Genomic DNA, 18,541 nt, shown 5'->3' with positions numbered 1-18,541 from the left:
GCTCTTGGGCATGATTGATAAAAGTTTGTAACTTTTATTTTATTTTTATTTGGGTGAATCTTGATCATGTGTTCTATCTCACCACTCATATTGGTGGGGAACAGTATAATTATATAGTCAAAGATATCATGAATCAATAGGTATTGTTGGTTTATAGATAGATAGATAGATAGATAGATGTATATAGATTCATAGATAGGTTGATATGACATAGCTATATATAGAGGTATGAGTATATGTAATTTAATTAAGTATGGACACATTGAAAGTCATCTGTCAATCAATCAATCAATCTATGCAAGGACTTCAACAGAAATGTATTCTACAAGCTTTGCGTTATAGGGTTGCTCATTTCTCTGCTATAAGTAGTGATGAGGTGATGGAGTATTGTGCTGATCTCTCAGAAGGTATCACTTGTTCCTTACTTGGTTCTCTTCTCTTGCATTCCCTTCCATTGAGATAAGACTCAGATTCGACACAGTTTTCTCTTGCCAACATTTTGCTTTCTGTTTTTTGCATCTACATTCTTTCATCTCTACTATTTATAAGATGAGTCTTGCTATTGATGCTCTTGGAAAAATCTCTCCATGGAAGGAAGCTTGGAGTATTGAGGCTAAGATCTTGACCATTTGGGAAGATGCTACCATTGTTAATGAAAGTATGCAGAAACTCTTACACATGGTCTTGATGGATAAGCAGGTGAATATGTGTGTATGTGTCTGTGTGTGTGTGTGCATATGTTCTATCAAAAACTCATTTTTTAGTTAACTAAATTCTGTTTTTTAAAATTCTATATGTGATAATTTTTAGCATGTAATGTCTGATGGTATAATATTTATAAGGGTTGAGGTGTTTTTTTTCCTGTTTTTTTTTTCAGCACCACAAAATCCAAGCAACTATTGAGGATGATTTGATTGCAACTTTTATTGATCAATTAAAAGGAGGAAAAGTGTTCATTATTTCCGATTTCAAAGTGATACCTAATCGTGGATTGGTCAGGGTTACAAGACATCGATTTCGCATCCTTTGAAGTGGTGTTTCCAGTGGCGGACGGGTGAGTAACGCGTAAGAACCTGCCCTTGGGAATGGAATTCATAGGTATAGGAAGAAGCCCTGTCAAATAGAGATCTTTTCTTTCGACCATCTTTCGATTGTTAATACGATATATAAGGACCGCTACTACAAAGAGTACTACATCCTTGATCGTGAAATATCGATTGCTTGTTGAACCCTGTGAATTGCGTGAAAGTAGGATACTCCAAATTCGTGAGTCCAAGAGTTTTATAAAACTCTCTTGATGGAAAAAAATGTGAATGAAAGATTCAAGTGTAGTACCTCTATTCAACTACAGTCATACCCAACCCTGGTTTAAGTGTAACTTCTATGGACCAGATTCTTCAGAAGTGCGTTGATTATGAGTACTTAATAGGTAAGTTTCAGTTTTTGAAATATGAACCATTATAAAGGTGTTTTAAATTGAAATTAATAAAAATTCAAACAAATGTCTCATGGTATTCTATTTGAGGGTTTAATCTTGTCTTCTATAATTTTACTAAACAGATTTTGTTGGGGTCCTTTGTGGATTGAAAAAGAGAATGGATGTTGAGTGTAATGGAAAGATATTGAAAGTTCTGACCCTTGAAGTTTTTGCTGATGGGTATCGATTATGTTTCTGTTCCTTATTCTTTTTTTAAATTACCTTGTGTTTGTTTTTCTTGTTTTTTTATTGCTCTTGAATTATTCTATTCTTGTCCATCCTTTCTTATAATCATTACCCAGGAAAAAAAATCTCCTGCAATTTTGTTGGTGATTGTCCTGCTCTTATAGACATGAATACTTTGAAAAGGTACCAGAGACCACCTGTTGTAATTCTGCAATCTTTCAAAATCAAAGTCAATGGAGGTGAAGAGTTGTCCATGTTGCACATGTCTCAGTTTGATTTGTTTAAATATTTTTTTATACCAATGAATACTTTCTTTATGAATTAATTTCTTCTTATTGTCTTTTCTGATTTATAGATAAAGTCAGTCTCCAAAATGTCATCAATATTTCCCGAGTTTTGATCAACCCTGATATGCAGGAAACTGTGAATTTTCTGAATCAGTTAGTTTTATTCACTTCTCTTTAAGTTTTGCCTCTCTAAACTCGAAATTTGTGCCTCCCTCTCTATCACTCACTCACTCTCTATCTCTTTCTGTTTCTCTCTTTCTCTTTGTGTCCCTCTATAACTCTCTTCTTTAAATTCTTTTATCCTAATATTAATTTTTTTCGTTTTAAATAGATATGGTATTGCGAGCCACCATTTCAGTAGACTTCGTAGTAATGAGGTTGGGGATTTAGTATGTGTAATTGATGATGAATCTTTTGATTGGAAGCTAATACGCACTATTGATAATCTTAAGGCAAACAATGAGGTGCGCACTATTAGTTTTTTAACATGTTTTAGTGTTATGTAAGAAGTACTGATGTTAATTGATTTCTGAAAATTGTAGACATCCCTTACTGATTCAATTCATAATTTTTTTTTCTAATAGGATGGACAATTCTTTGTGGTTGGAAAAATTAAGGAGATTGTTGAAGATCCGGAGTGGTGGTTTTTTTCTTGTGTTTGCGGTCATCCTATTGTAGGTGATGATAATGTGTTCCATTGTCAGCTGTGCAGAAGAGATGTTCAGCATTTTATGATAAGGTAAATCCAGGTTATGATTTACAAATTTTCTTTCGTGTGCTCTGATTCAATAATATAAGTAGCCTTCGTTGTATCAGCCTCTTCTTGGACTCAGAAATAGGTGAATCTCATATTTATTTTCTTTGTTATAGTTACAGGATTAAGATACTTGTTGAAGACGGTACTTCTTGTGGAATGTTTGTCTTGTTAGACAGCCCAGCCACTAAGCTATTAGGGAGAACCTGTTCTGATGTGTTTTTGTTGTTAGAAGATGAAATCGATGTATAGTTTATCCACTTATATTTTATTGCTGTATACTCTATGAATAAGTATTTCTTATACTTTATTTTTGTCCAATAATTAGTGATCACTTTTCAATATCTATGACAGAGAATTGAGCATCGATACTATCCATAGTTTTTTACATAAACTCCTTGGAAAAGAAATTATTTTCAAAGTTCAAGCAAAGAGGATTAGCACTCAGGGTTATTGTGGTACCTTTATGGTACCTTTAAAGTCATCAATGTCATTAGTGATGCACGATTTTTCAACAAACTTCAGGCTGATCAGTGCATCAAGGTTAGTGCATCAAGGTTAGTGCTGATCAGTGGATGAATTGGAGGAATCATTTTTATATATAGTGTGTCAATCCCATTTTCTAATTATTTGGCTGTTGTTTTGAATGGTTTCCTTTACATGCCAACATGATTTTGCCTCATACTTTATAAAATTGGCTGCGTTTAATAATTCATGTTTTCTTTCCAAATTTTAAGGATGTTAGTTCTGATTCGGCCTTTAGCCCAATATTTGAAGACTTCTCTCGGTATGGACAGCTTAGAAGTTATGAGAACCAAGTCATATCTGGTGTTCCAATACAACTGCATAGCATTAAAGAGATGCTTGCTGACATTCTTTGTGCTAAGATATATTCTTCTGCATCAAGAAATGTTAGTATTTATGTTTTTGTTTTCAACCATCTGAACTGTGTTTCAAAATGTGTAGTATGATAAAAAAAAATGTATCATAATATACAAATTATTGTTTCTCTACAGGATCAGATTTGTTTTTTGATCGGTGAGATTATTGATGTGCTGAAACATCAGAAGTGGTAGTACTACTGTTGTTTGTGTAATGCACTTGTTTCTCATGTTGGGAATGTATTTTATTGTTATCTGTGTAGAGTTGAGTGTGTTGATGCCATAAGAAGGTATCTATTTTATCTCTCGGAGTTGTTGGTACCAGTTTTCTTTTTGCTTTATTGCATCTTCTACACATGTTTCTCACCGTATATTTTTTTTCTTTACATTATTTAGGTATCGGATCAAAATTATTGTTTCCCATTCAAATGGCAGCAATATTTTCATATTTGAGGATGATGAGGTGATGCAAGTACTCAAAAAGAGTTGTTCAGACTTTTCGATAGACGAAAGAAAATCCTCCCAAGTAATCATTTTAGTTTTAATTTAATTTAGTTGTCCTTCTTTTCGGTTTAATATTTATGGTTCAGGTATGTCAATTTTACTAATGTACCTTCTCTTTTTTTTTCCTTAGTCAACCGATGATTACACTATTCCGAATCGGTTGATTTCTCAGTTGATGAACAAGAAAATTGTGTTCATAGTGGATCCTAGACCTGTTGGATATGAATTGAACACATCTCTTCACGTTGTTCGTGCAGTATGTGATGATGTTGAAATTATGAAGTTTTTGGAGGACTCCAGCGATGATCAACAGTAGGTGATAAGATTGTTAAGTGAATCTGATGTTGAGTTAGTCAAATTTGTTTCTAATCAGGTCAACCTGAATTGGCTATATTGTTCTGTGTTTTCCATGTGTCATGTGTTAATGGTTACTGATGTTATTCCTTTGTTGTTCAATTTAGAAATTTGATCTGGATCCTTTTGTTCCTCATTTTCCTTTTGAATTTAAGAATCCAGTTCAGTTTCACTCCAATGCAAGCATTCAGTGTTCATCGAGTTCAACTCTTACAGTGGGTCAGGCTTCACCATTTCTGTTCTCAACTGGAATTGTTGGGTATTTGTTGACCTAATTCACTTTGATTCTTTATCTCTTTTTAAACTATGTGAATAGTGACAGATATATTCCTACATATGTATCGCTTAAATTTTTTTACTTTATTTGTTTAATATTTGTTTTATTGCTCTTCAAAGTTTCATCATACCTGGTTTCTTTCTCATCTTTTTTTATTTTATTTTTTTTGTAGCTTCTTCATTCGTTGTTCTTATATTTTGATGTATTATTTGTAGACTGTTAACCATGATTTTCATGCAAGAATCTCATCCTCACAAGGTTCGAATTTATTTGGGAGTCATCAGTCTCTCACTATTAGGAAAGAGCTTCGGAGTTCTTTTGGACAATGTAAAAATACTGTCGAGGCTGTTGAAAGGATGGATGAGTGTAGTGTCTAATCATTTGTTACATTACAATATATATAGATATCCATAATATAATTCCAACTCTGTAAAGAATTGTCAGAACTTTGCTTAGTTGTGTTAAGTAGTTAAAAAATTGGTAAAATCTGTTGTCAACATATCTATTTTAGTATGTAATATCAAGTCATTTCTGGAGTTGTGATGTTTATGAAACTTATTGTTCTCTTTTATATATTTAAATTTCTATGTGTGGTATATTTCTCTGTCTTGTTGAATAAACCATGGTTATTTTATATATATATATATATATATATACATATATATATATATATATATATATATATATATATATATACAAGTTATTTAAATGTATGCAATAATATAATTAATGACCCCAAAATCATTGAAAAAATGTATTTCTTTTTAATTGTGTTATAATTTGTATTTATTTTTACTTCCCGTTTTTATACAAAGAAATTTTTTTCTATTAATAGAATGAAAATTGAAACATTCTAAATAACTATTACTCTCACATAAATTATTTTACTGAGTTTTAAAAAGGAAAAAAATAATGTGACATATTCTTTTTATGATTTCTTTCTTCCCTTTTTTATCGAAAAAAATATATTTCCTCTTAATACATTTATAAATAATTAGTGAAGTGTGTGTGTGAGAGAGATATTCTTTTTATGATTTCTTTCTTCCCTTTTTTATCGGAAAAAATATATTTCCTCTTAATACATTTATAAATAATTAGTGAAAAAATATTACTTTATGCATTTATATATATATATATATTAAAAAAATAATGAGTCAAATATATGTTAAACAAAATAGAGACAGAATAAAAAAATAAAAAATTAAAAGAAAGAAGAAGAAGAAAAAAGAGAAAAAAGATTTATAAAAAAAATTAAAAAAAAAGGATTTGAAACAGTAAAATATAAATTTAGTAATATACATCTCATTAATTTTTTTCATAAATTAAAAAATCATTTAACTTTTTTAATTTGGTCAAATTTTAAAAATGTGAAAAGTTTATACGTGAAAAATTTGTTTCTATTCCATTATGCAAACTTTTTCGGTCACATATAATCTTTTCATGCTCACATTAATGGATTACATGCTTATATATAATCTTTTTACACTTTTTAAATTTGATCAAGTTAAAAAGGTTAAATGATTTTTGAATTTATTAAAAAAAAATCATGGGATGTATATTACTAAATTTACACTTTATTGTTTCTCATATTTTTTTTTTTATAAATCTTTTTTCTCTTTTTTCTTCTTCTTCTTTCTTTTAATTTTTTATTTTTTTATTCTATCTCTATTTTGTTTAACATATATTTGACTCATTATTTTTTTTAATATGTATGCATTTTGTTATATATATATATATTTTTTGTTATTTATAAATGCATAAAGTAATATTAGATGCATATTCCCTTTTTTTTGTTTAACATATTCCCTTTTTGAAACCCTAACGCTTTGGCTCCTCGACACTCTTCGGCCGGGGGATCAGTCTCGAGCTTCAATGGAGCCACCTCAATGTCGCTGTGAGTTCATGCTCTTTCTCTCTCTGTATCAAAAGCCTAGTCTTTCTCTCTCTAGAAATCTTTTTATTATCCCCCTTCTTTCATGTCTGGTTTTTTATTTTCTTTGCAAATCTATGATTTATTTTCTCGCATTCTGCGTTGGGCTCGATTTTGGCAGCTTGTGCAATCGTTTGTGTATGGTGTGGTGAATTTGGATACTGATTTTTAGGTGGAATTGTGCCGCATTTTCGATCTTCTGCGTTTGGGGGTAAATTTGAGATTTACGAGTGATTTTAGGTTTTCGGGATGAGGTTAGTTGAGGAGTAAGTTGGGGGAAGGAGGTAGTAATTGGGGGGTTTTTGTCTGTTCTATTTTGTCTCATTTCGGTTAGAAGTGGGATATTTTATAAGAGTTAAGTGAAATTGTGCATAATATTAGATTCTTGGGTTTCGTTGTGGTTTCCTCTTCTCTGTCTCTTAGTGCTTCATTAGGTGTCTCTTAGGTATAACTGTGTGCTTTTTGGGTTTCTAATGTACATGGATCAGAGTTTGAATTATTGCCATCCCGGTTGAAGTTAAGCTTGAGCACTTTCATATAACTATAACTTCGATATACACTGTAAAGGAAATGAAGGAGAAAGCTTTTTTAGTGCAGATGTTTTAAAGTTAGTAGATTATAACGTTATGTGTAATGAGTAGGTATTTTCTTCTCTTTAAATTTTATTTCCTGTGGATATGGATTCCTTGCAACAAATGGTGGATTTTGATTATTATGTGTTTACAATCTTTGATGCTTTTATCTTCTGATTGTTAGTTAATCATGTGTTTTCAGAATCAATTTTATACTTATTGGTTTGTAGGAATTCATCATTAACATTAATTAAACCTATGTTAGTATGTTTTCTAACTTCTTTTTCTAATTATGTAGGAAGGTATTTCTCCTCTGTGATATTAAACATCACATGTCAATTGGTTTACTCATCCACCAAGAATCATGATTTTGAGCTAATTCTTTGGTTAATGGGGTCTTCTCTTCTGATGGAGGCAGCAGGCTTGCTAGCAGTGCCCATGATAATAGTTTCTCTCTCTCTCTCTCTCTCTCTCTCATGTTTCATTTAGTAATCAAATTTATGTTATCTATGGTATGGTAGGATAAAAATTGACTTATGTTCATATATTTTCAGGAAGTTAGTAAAGTGATAAAGTAAGACTTTAATCAACCTCCCTAATGATTTTCTAATCTAGGTTCAGGTTGAAAGAAAATTATCCATGAGAAAAAAAAGTGATTAGTTGATTTTGAATTAGTGTGGGTTCGTCTCAAATTTGTCTTTTTTTTTTGGGTTTTACTTTTATTTTATTTTTCAAATCTCTTGAAGTTTCAGCTGAACTCTTTTACATGAGTGATAAAAAGTTTGTATTTTTTATTTTATTTTCATTTGGGTCAATCTTCATAATTGATGTGTTTAAATGAATTTTCTAGAGAAAACATTCTGATTTATTTCCAAATTGGGTTCTCGAATATTATGCTCTTGCTAGATCCATTTCCTATTAGTGTGATTTTGCAATTTGTAAGGCTTCATTTGGTTTGCAGCATGATATATTTTGCAGTGTGGTTCTTATTGTTTTCATTTCCCATTATTTGCAGATTGCATTATGTAAAATCCACTTTTCATCGGTATTGAAGTTTCATTCTGGTTTTACTTATGTGGTGGAGAAAGATTCCTATGATCTTACCTTTGCTTTGACACTCTGGTTAACAGTTGATAACATGGTACTGATATAGACATCTCTGTATTTCAGGCACCACCCGTGATACTGTTCTCTTTTGCCAGTGCACGATTCGCAGGTAATTTTCTTGATCGTTGTTTGACATGATTTATATATTCTTAGACACTGGTTTGGTATCAGTTTAAGGTTGAGACACTTTTGAATTTCTAAGTAAAATTTCACAGAGACACAATAAGGTCTGTTCAAAAGTAAAGAAAGATCTGATTGTATGCTTATTAGTTTGTAGGAATTCATCATTAACATTAATTAAACCTATGTTAGTATGTTTTCTAACTTCTTCTTCTAATTATGTAGGAAGATGTTTCCCCTCTGTGATATTAAACATCACAGGTCAATTGGTTTACTCATGCACTAAGAATCATGATTTTTAGCTGATTCTTTGTCTAATCGGATCTTCTCTTCTGATGGAGGCAGCAGTCTTGCTCGCAGCGCCGATGATAATACTCTCTCTCTCTCTCTCTCTCTCTCTCTCTCTCTCTCTCTCTCTCTCTCTCTCTCTCTCTCTCTCTCTCTCTCTCTCTCTCTCTCTCTCTCTCTCTCGTGTTTCCTTTAGTAATAAAAGTTATCTTATGTTTGGTATGGTAGGACAAAAATCCACTTATCTTCATATGTTTTTAGGAAGTTGGTAAAGTTTTAAAGTAAGACTTTAATGAACCTCCTTAATGATTTTCTAATCTAGGTTTAGGTTGAAAGAAAATTATCGATGAGAAAAAAAGTGATTAGTTGATTTTTAATTGTTGTGGGTTGGTCTCAAATTTGTCCTTTTTTTGGGTGTAGAATTTATTGTTTTTCAAATGTCTTGAAGTTTTAGCTGGCCTCTTTTGCGTGATTGATAAAAGTTTGTGTTTTTTATTTAATTTTCATCTGGGTCAATCTTCATAATTGATAGGTTTAAATGAATTTTCTAGAGAAAAATTTCTAATTTATTTGTGAATTGGCTTCTCGAAAATTATGCTCTTGCTGGATCCATTACCTATTAGTGTGATTTTGCCATTTGTGGGCCTTCGTTCGGTTTGCAGCATCATATATTTTGAAGTGTGATCCTTATTGTTTTAATTTCCCATTATTTGCAGATTGCATTATATAAAATTCATTTTTCATAGGTATTGAAGTTTCATTCTGGTTTTACTTATGTGGTGGAGAAAGATTCCTAGGATTTTATCTTTGCTTTGATACTCTAGTTACAAGTTGATAACATGGTACTGACATAGACATCTCTCGAGAAAGATTCCTAGGATGTTACCTTTGATTTGATAAGGTCTGTTCAAAAGTAAAGAAAGATCTGATTGTTGGTAATTTGGGTAATAATTTTTAACTAAAATACTTTTCATTGTGGTCTATAGATTTCATTTGAATAATTAAGAAGTGTTGATTTTTTCAAGCTATAATTATGGTGAATATTAGTTGGTTCTAATTATCTTTGAGGTGATTAAAATTTTATAAAAATCTATTAATCTTATTCCATTCAAGATTATATCAAAACAATATCTAATTAAAAAGAGAGAAGTTGATAATAGAAAATGTCAGTTTTTTATTACTTGAACTCAAGATTATTAATTAAGTCTTATTAAAAAGAATTTTAATACCAAAATTAGTAACAATAATCAAAAAATTTTTTTAACATGTATCGTATATTCTTACAAAGCAATTTGTTATTGGTTCAAGGTTGAGGCACGTTTAACTTTTTTAGGAAAGTTTTACATGAACACAAGAATATCTCTTCAAAAATGAAGAAAGAACGGATTGTTGGTGATTTTAGTCATAATTCTTAAGTAAAATATTTTTCATTCTGGTATATAAATTTCATTTGAATCATTAAAAAGTAAATATTAATTTTTCAAACTATAATTATGGTGAATATTAGTTGGTTCTAATTTTTTTTGAGTTGATTAAAATTTTATAAAAATGTCTTATTATTATTCTACTACAAGATTATATAAAAAAAATATCTAATTAAAAAGAAATTAGAAGTTGAGAATAGAAAAGGTCATTTTTTTATTACTTGAACTCAAGATCATTATCATTAATTAAGTCCTATTAAAAACACTTTAAGTACCAAATTTGTTAAGAATAATCAGCTTTTTGTTTTAACATCTATCATATTTAAGAATGAGCAAATATTTTTTAAAAAAATAAATATATCCGTAATTATTTTTTTATCTAATTTTCATAATTTGTATCTTAATGACTTTTGTGTCACGTAAAATTTTTATTAATAATTTAGTTTTTTATTTTTTTTTTAGCATTTTGTGATTTTTCATCATTTTTATGCGCATTAACAATAGAAAAAATAATTGAAAAAAATGTGAACATTACTTAAAGTTTAGGATACATCAAATTTATTAATATAAAAAACTTAGAAATAAATAAAGAAAATAATTTATGATATATTTTTTTCAAGATTTAACTCTTCTTTTTAATTGTGATAAATACTAAAAAAAATAAGTACTTCTTAAGAATTCGAATATTAAAATTTTTTATAATCATTAGTAATTAATTCTTCATAATGGTCCAGTATAATTTTTTTTTAAAAAAAAATTAACCATCTTTTATTTTTGTGTTCTTTTAATTTTTTCTTAGGTATAAGAAGATCAACAGTAATCACCAGTAAAGAGTAAAAACCCAAAGGTCACGACCCACTCTTTCCACCTTTACCCCAGCGAAAAAAAAAAAAGAAAGAGACGCAACAACAAAATACTTACTGAACCTCCTTTGTCTTTCTCTGTATCCTTTCACCTCGCTCAACCGGCAAAGTCTACCACCGGACTTTTCCATATTCAAAAGCCCATATCCTCCTACAAGGTACCAACCTGTCCTCATCTGCGGTGGCTCCCAGTGCTTCCAATCCATGCGACAGACCAGTGTTGCTCGGTGACTCGGCGGATACTTCATTATCTTCAGGTTTTGACAGATCGAGACACTAAACTTCAGCCAAGTAACAACGGAGGTGCTGTTAAAGTAAATCCTTTAAAAACTGAAAATCAAGCATCAATTTCAGTTTTTGCCCTAATTGTTGCACTAGTAACTAAGTTTTCTATTTTGTATTTTTCTTTTCGTTTTCTTTTCAGTTTTGCTAGCTTTATTTGCCTTTAAACTTATATTTTTTTTGGACATGCATGTATTATTCAGTGAAAGTTTAGCTACAAATTTAAAGAAAAAGAAAGAAACAATTGATTTTCAACACATGACATGTCTCATACTTCCTTGAGCGCAACATCTGATTCTTATCAAGTTCTTTTTGTTCATGCTTTCTGTTAGCATGATTTTAATTTTACATTGATTTTTTTTTTTTTTTTGTGTTCTCTACAAGGATCAGTTATTTTGGAAACTACCCCAACTATTAATCCCAATTTCATATTCTCAGGTATGGCTTTATTCTTTTAGGTTTTGTAAACTCTTCCTCAGCTTAAAAAATATAATCATTGTTTACATTATTTTATTGATTATTTTAAAATATAAAAAAGATTTTTTTGAAATTAGTTTTATCATATTTATGATTTTTGAATATTCATTCTGGTCTTTTATATTTTAATATTGATCTAATTTTTGTATATTTTCTTTTTTTTTTCATATCGTTTGTAATGCATATTCTAATTAACAAATTTATAATTCATGATTGTTTGTTTAAATTATTATTAGTAGTAGTGGTTAGCTTTCTGAAACTTCTCAACATTATAATTAGCATTAGTAAAAATTTAGTTTACTAGAATAAATAACCATATTTTTGTTAATCTATTTCTTCTTTTGTTTATCAATAGTTGTTATTTGTTCTTTATGTTTCTGGATTCAATTTTATCACTTATTTTTATTGAATTTGTTGAAATCTTATATTAGGGTTTACTTTATTATAATACTCTCTTTTGCAGTAAGAGACAGGATCTTTTCTCTGTTCTTGAATCTTTATACGAAGTCTCTCTATCTGATAAGGCTGAATCGCGATGGATGCTAATAGAGAAGATCCAAACAGGTATGGTGCTGAGCATTAGAGAAGATGTTTTCTTTGCTGCATTTTCAATTCGATTGAAGTCTCATTTACTTTTCCATTCAATATATTTCAGATTAACTTTTCAAAATGTTAATGTCAATTAAATATCAATGTTATGCCATCTATAGTTTTTTTTTAAATTCTTTCTCAAATATTTTTCATGTTGTAATTTAATTTTATTGGCTTTTCATATATATGTAGGCCAGATTTTAGAAGTTGTTGTAATCTGTAAAATATGTTGTGTAGTAGTTTTCCAACGTGGTCTCTTGGGTATTTTTCATTAATGTGCTTTTAATTTGTTATTTTTTTTTTGTATACTTAGTTAGTTGGTTTCTTGGTTAAAAGTCTCAATCTTAAATTCTAATCGTACCATTATGTGCTAATAGGAGGTTTTTAGCAACCCAGCAATACTGGCCCAATGGAAAAGAACTAGTTTTTAGATTTCGCCTTTTCAGTAAGCAGGTAACGAAATATATTATGGAATATTATATCATGCATGTTAACCGATTCAATAGGTGGGTTAAATCTTTAACTTCGATTAAATAGGTGGGTTAAATCTCTCAGTTTTCTCTTTGATTCTTAATAAGCTTGATGGCTAATGTGCAGTTTTGGACAGTAGTATCAATCTCAATTAATTAGATTCCTGATTTGACTTTATGTTCTTTAATTTGTTATTTTCTACTATTTTCTGCATGTCTGAGAGTGATTGCTTTGCCCCTTTATCCCTTTTCTATGGATATTTTGTTTAAATTTATTGAGCTGTTTACTGAACTAGAATCTTCTCAATTATTTATGCTAATGCTTTCTTCTCATTATAATGTTAGTTCATTTACGTGATTATTGTTCTCTTGTGTTGTTCAATTAGTAATAATGGTAGATTTAAAATACCTCTCTTTGCTAAATAATTAGGTTAAATTATCTGAAGCTTTTTTAGCATGTTTTGTTACACATGAATTAACTTTGGGAAGAAATTTGAATATAGGGTGACAGAGCTCCTCCCCCAACTTTTGTTTCAACTCATGGGGAACGATTAGGGCCAATGTTATATGTCATTGACGAGTTAGATAATTGTTTAGTGCTGGAGGTGATAAGAAAGAATGATCAGTTGCTCATAACTGATTCCTCATTTGAACAGATTAGAACTTTTTATCTTATCGATAGAGGGGCATCTGTTCAATTTAGGTATGTTGGTTTTGGAATTTTTTTTATTTTATTGTGGGATAAGGACAACCAACCTATCGAAGTTCACCTTGATCCTGACTGCTATGTTCCTGAGCTAATGGACCCAGAGACACTTGATAATGTATCAAGAGTGTTCCACATAAAGTATACCAGGATGGATGAGGACTCATCAACTGATGTGATTGTTCTATCTGGGTCTGAACCATCGGATGATCAGTTTTCATCAGATGGTGATGAAGACAATGATCAAGATGGGGCCCTGGTAGGGGATAATCCACATAATCTGATAGATTTGTCGAGTGGAAGTAGTTTATCATTGGAGGTCATTGAACAAAGTAACGCAACAAATGAATTGGCTGATCCTAGGTAATGCTAGATGTAACTTTTTTTCTTGTGTTTTGGATTTTAATATCATGGGATAGCTTGCTATTTTTTAGTGTGGTGACTAACATATTCATATTATCCTGAATTAGATATACTCCAGAGGTTTCTTATGAAAAGAAGATCACAGCTTTGGATCTCGGACAATCTAGATTGGTAACTTGATCTCAAAAGAGTGTTTTCTTTTATTTTTTTTTCCTGCAAGCTTATTGGATGTTCTTCCTAAATCTGCTATTCATTGTGTATGAAAATATTATGTTTATGTTAACTATGAATTATTCGATGCAGTATTTGGCTTCAAAATTTGCTGCGTATCTTAAACTATCTGGAAATGGTTCGATTTGGACGATCACCAGTCCAGATTCTAATGTAGAGAAGAATGTGTTCTTTTTTCACTTACTGAATAGTGGAGGAAGACGTGGAGAATGAAAATTTGGGGTCCGGTGGAGTGAATGTTGTAGAATATACAATTTAAAGGAGGGTGATATCGTTACTTTGAAACTCAGCTCGATAGCTAACCGCCAGATAGAGTTATCGATTTAGCGACGTTAGGCCTCCTATGTATAACTCTATTTGATGGATATTTTGAATTATATGTTAACTTGTCTTGGACATATTTTATTTTTTGTTTAATGAACAAATTTATATATGTTGTATATATTTTGTTTTCTTATCAATAGGTATCTTGAAGTTTTGTGTTTTTAAGATAATACGTAATAGTAAACTACATCTCTGTTGGACTTCTTTTTTCTGTTTTTTTAGTGTCTAACAATTGTTTGAATATTTTATTATCTTTTATTATCTTACAAAATATGTTATACCATTTATTAACATATTGAATAATTGTTGTATTCTATTTTTTTTATTTTAGTGTAGTGATAATTTTGTAATTATCCAAAATTAATACAACATATCTATTTTTATAGAATACATTTTAGTTATATTCTTAGTATTTTTCTTTTAAAAAGGTTTAAATTTCATGAATCCCGTGCATTGTACGGGTTATCACGCTAGTACTATAAGAAAATGAAACATTTATAACAAAATTGGTAACAAATTTAAAATTGTTACAAGAATTATTATTTTATAACAAAAATTAGTGATTGTTATATCATAACAATGTTTTGTAAGAACAATACAATTTGTAACAAAACATTTTGATATTTTGTAACAACATATTTTTTTGTTATAAATTATGTTGGCTTTTGTAACGAAGCGGTGTTTTATTACAAAATTTTATAATATTTTGTAATAAAAGATAAAATTATTGCAAAAATTCAAAATCTTTAGTAACAAAATATCTATTTGTTTTAAAAACTCCAATTATTTTGTAACAAAAAATTAATTTGTCACAAAATTCAATATTATTTGTAACAAGTTATTTGTTTGTCATAAAATACAATAATTTTTTGTAATTAAAAAAACTTATTTTAAAATATTAAATCTTTAAGACAATTTTATTTTTTTTAAAAAATTAATTTTTTAAAAATATTATTTGTATTAATTAATGATTTTTATAAAAATTAAAAATTAAATAATTAATTTTTAAAAATTGTATATATTATTTTATATTCTTTTATAAAATTAATATACAATTTTTATTAATAATCAAGTCTTAAATATTGACTAAAAATTAATTTTTTAAATTAAAAAAAAATTGTTAAACATAAACAAAAGTAGTTAAAATTTAAACATAAAAACAAAGGTAAAAGATAAAAACCCTCACTTTCTCTGACCCTCAACAACGACGACTGCTTCTCCTTTTTCGGTCAAGAGAGTGCTGTCTTCGGTCGTTTCATCTTTGTCACTGGTCTTCTTCTTCTTCTCTTCTCTTCTCTGGCCCCTGATCAAGCTCAAATAAATAATTAATGTTCTGGTTAGGGGTTGTGATTATTGGAATTTTTTATTAGGAGTTATGATTATTGGAATTTCTGTTCGGGATTTTAATTATTGTTCTGATTAGGTGTTTATTGTTGTTCCTGTTTCAGTATTTGATTATTATTCTGATTCGGTGTTTATTATTCTAATTAGAATTTTGATTATTATTCTGACTCTTGATTATTGAAACTTCTGATTAGGTGTTTATTGTTCTTCCTGTTTCAGTATTTTGTTCTGATCATTGTTGAACTTTTGATGTGTTATTGATTATTGCTTATTTGTTCTTGATTTTGTTTGTTTAGGGTACGAACAATAAGAGGAGGCGATAATTGTATTCCTCCACAAATCACCAAAAAGAACAAAACAATGAACAATGGAAGAACAACATTCTTTGTGCTTATTTTATGTATTTTTTGTGCTTGTTTTTCCCTAAATATAAGCATTAAAGAACTAAAAGATTTTGATTAAAAAAATAATTTAATAGGCTAAAAATTTTAAAAGAAATTGAATAATATAAATCTTAATCTGTGCTCTAGTAAAAATTGTTTTGAAATTATTTGGGTGTGTAACACCCTACCATACAGAGTCTTATGCTTAAGTCATAATTCAGAGATGGCAAGGTATTACGACCTCTAAAACAAAAATTTAGTACGTATAGTAGTATGAATAATTGATTATAGCTAGGAGCCTTTGTAGAAAAAGGGGTAAACAAAAACCGTAACTCGAACGCGCAACACTCCGATCGATAACGTAACGAGCAAAGGATAAGCTAACGCAAGATCATATATATAAGGAGTGTCAAAAACGGGAATATCAAGACTCAAAATTCGGCTGCGAAGATAACCGGTCCGAGCATAATAATATATACATATAATAAAATAAGGAAACCCCAAAGGAAACCCAAAGGGACACAAATACATACAACCTATTCTCCAAAATCCCCTCTAGAAGGAGTCATCACAATTTGTATTATTTAATCGAGATAAAAGTATCTAAACAAGATATATAAACCAAACAGAGTCCCAAGAACAAAGGATCTTCGCTAATCCAGAAGTCTCCAGCATGCCTCAACGAGAAGCCTCGCGTTCTGCATCTGAAAACCACAAAATCCGCATGGGTGAGAACCAGAGGTCCCCAGTACGGTAACAGCTTCCACATATATAATACATAATAATAGAGGAAAGCCGAAGGCAATCCTAGAACTTCCTCCAGGTAATATCAAAGCTTATAAACAAGCTAAACCGTAAGTGGCAACTGACTAAAGATCCTTCATTCTAACTAATACTTCCCTTTCCAATTCCTTCAGACCTCCCAACCACCAGCAGGAGTATAATATAGCAAACACAGTTATATCAGACAAGAGATTTACAAATAGGAACAGATAAGGCATTTAGGCAATTAGCAAGTAATATGCAGTCAATAGGCAATCTCAAACAATTCATGTAGTATACTTATGATGCATGCCTGTCCCTAGTGGCTGATGATATCATCTGTCAGTTATAGAGCCAACCCGACAAGTCCTGGTAGCTAACCATTGGACTGTCCCTCTATCGTGCATCCCCAACTCGAGTTATACTCATCATAAACTTGATCATAATCATGATCCATATCCATCACCCTCACTGGTGAATATTTATCCATCACCATCACTGGTGAATATTTATGGGGGCGAGCTCATCCGGGCCTTTCACAGTGCCCGGCCACACTTACGACATTGGGTTAACAGAGCTTTGAGTCTCAACCTGGAGCACATGGTGGCTAGCCATTGCTACTACCCAGGGAAACCCTCATCTCCAATGGTGGAAGTGCAAACATACACAATTCAATCAACAGCATATATGCATTTATACTTGGCCATAAACATGGCTCCGCCGTAACACGGCAATAATCTAGCCATCCGGCTCACGGTTAAATCCATAACCAGCCAATTCATTAACAATTATGGCCCTTCGGCCCATGGCATAACAAGCACTTCCACCGCCATTCTCCGCATCTCACATAATCATCTTTGATCCTCAATGATCATTCATTTTTCCCCTTGCTTCACTCGCAAGTTACCACAGTCACTAGCCCTTTTTCTCATGCTAGGCATATCATAATGATTTAAGACATAAGTGGTGAGATCGGAGGCTTAGAAGTATGAAATTTGGCTTTTAAAACTCAAAAATTAACTTTGGGATGAAAACAGGGCCACGCGTACGCGCACTCCACGCGCACGCGCGGATGGCCTTATAACTAAGCGTCATACGCGCGAACGCGCGGGTTGAAAATTAGCCAAACAACGCGCACGCGTCAGCCACGCGTACGCGTGGGTACTCTTGTGCCCCAGGCACAAAACTGGCACAACTCTGGCACAACTCTCTGGAAAATGGCTGGGCATTGGGTGCAGCACATTCGGCGCGCCCGCGCACATCACACGCACGCGTGGATGGCGCTTCCTGGAAGAACGGCGCGTACGCGCCAAGTGCGCCTACGCGCGGGGGGTCATTCTGCTAAAAATTTTCTAAGTTAAAAACTGCAGAATTCACAGATTCAACCCCCAATCTTCCGACGGTCATAACTCTCTCATTTTAAATCATTTTTTACCCGTTCTTCAAACGGCATGCACATCCCGGATCCAATTTCATTTCTAAACAGATTTGGCACAAATCAGAGATTCGTAGTCCAAGTTATGTCCCGTCAAAGTATGCCCAAAAACCATGTTTTCATTCAAAACCACAAAGTGCCATTTTCAA

At 31.1% G+C, this 18,541-nt stretch overlaps 1 protein-coding gene and 1 long non-coding RNA gene across 5 annotated transcripts; both read left to right on the top strand.

The window, feature by feature from the left end:
• Positions 1-6,493: 6,493 nt before the first annotated feature.
• On the top strand, positions 6,494-8,876 carry LOC110262547 (uncharacterized). Its single transcript, XR_015899337.1, has 4 exons — positions 6,494-6,614; positions 7,521-7,669; positions 8,393-8,438; positions 8,675-8,876. It is a non-coding gene; the product is annotated as an uncharacterized LOC110262547 (long non-coding RNA).
• A 56-nt stretch (positions 8,877-8,932) lies between these two features.
• On the top strand, positions 8,933-14,492 carry LOC110266419 (uncharacterized). Of its 4 annotated transcripts, none has more exons than XM_088500331.1 (8): positions 8,933-9,681; positions 10,961-11,327; positions 11,697-11,744; positions 12,247-12,347; positions 12,752-12,827; positions 13,348-13,913; positions 14,021-14,084; positions 14,217-14,492. In XM_088500331.1, exons 4-8 carry the CDS (start codon positions 12,319-12,321, stop codon positions 14,355-14,357), a joined length of 876 nt encoding a protein of 291 aa, XP_088356457.1. In that variant the 5' UTR covers positions 8,933-9,681; positions 10,961-11,327; positions 11,697-11,744; positions 12,247-12,318; the 3' UTR covers positions 14,358-14,492. The 4 variants fall into 4 exon arrangements, with proteins under 4 accessions (XP_088356457.1, XP_088356458.1, XP_088356456.1 ...); XM_088500332.1 differs by having other exon boundaries at positions 10,961-11,338; XM_088500330.1 differs by having other exon boundaries at positions 10,961-11,338; positions 11,691-11,744.
• The last annotated feature ends 4,049 nt before the right edge of the window (positions 14,493-18,541 follow it).

This window comes from Arachis ipaensis, chromosome B9 (genome assembly GCF_059453495.1).
Source record: "Arachis ipaensis isolate K30076 ecotype BB chromosome B9, ASM5945349v1, whole genome shotgun sequence".
NCBI lineage: Eukaryota > Viridiplantae > Streptophyta > Magnoliopsida > Fabales > Fabaceae > Arachis > Arachis ipaensis.
Note: the sequence above shows the minus strand (reverse complement) of the source record. Positions and strands in the feature narration are given on the sequence as shown.

Excerpts from the sequence above, each read along its gene's own strand:
- LOC110266419 (XM_088500331.1), top strand. The coding sequence starts at position 12,319 with ATGGATGCTAATAGAGAAGATCCAAACAG. Across the intron at positions 12,348-12,751 it reads AATAGAGAAGATCCAAACAG|GAGGTTTTTAGCAACCCAGC; the intron begins GTATGGTGCTGA and ends ATGTGCTAATAG. Across the intron at positions 12,828-13,347 it reads TTCGCCTTTTCAGTAAGCAG|GGTGACAGAGCTCCTCCCCC; the intron begins GTAACGAAATAT and ends ATTTGAATATAG.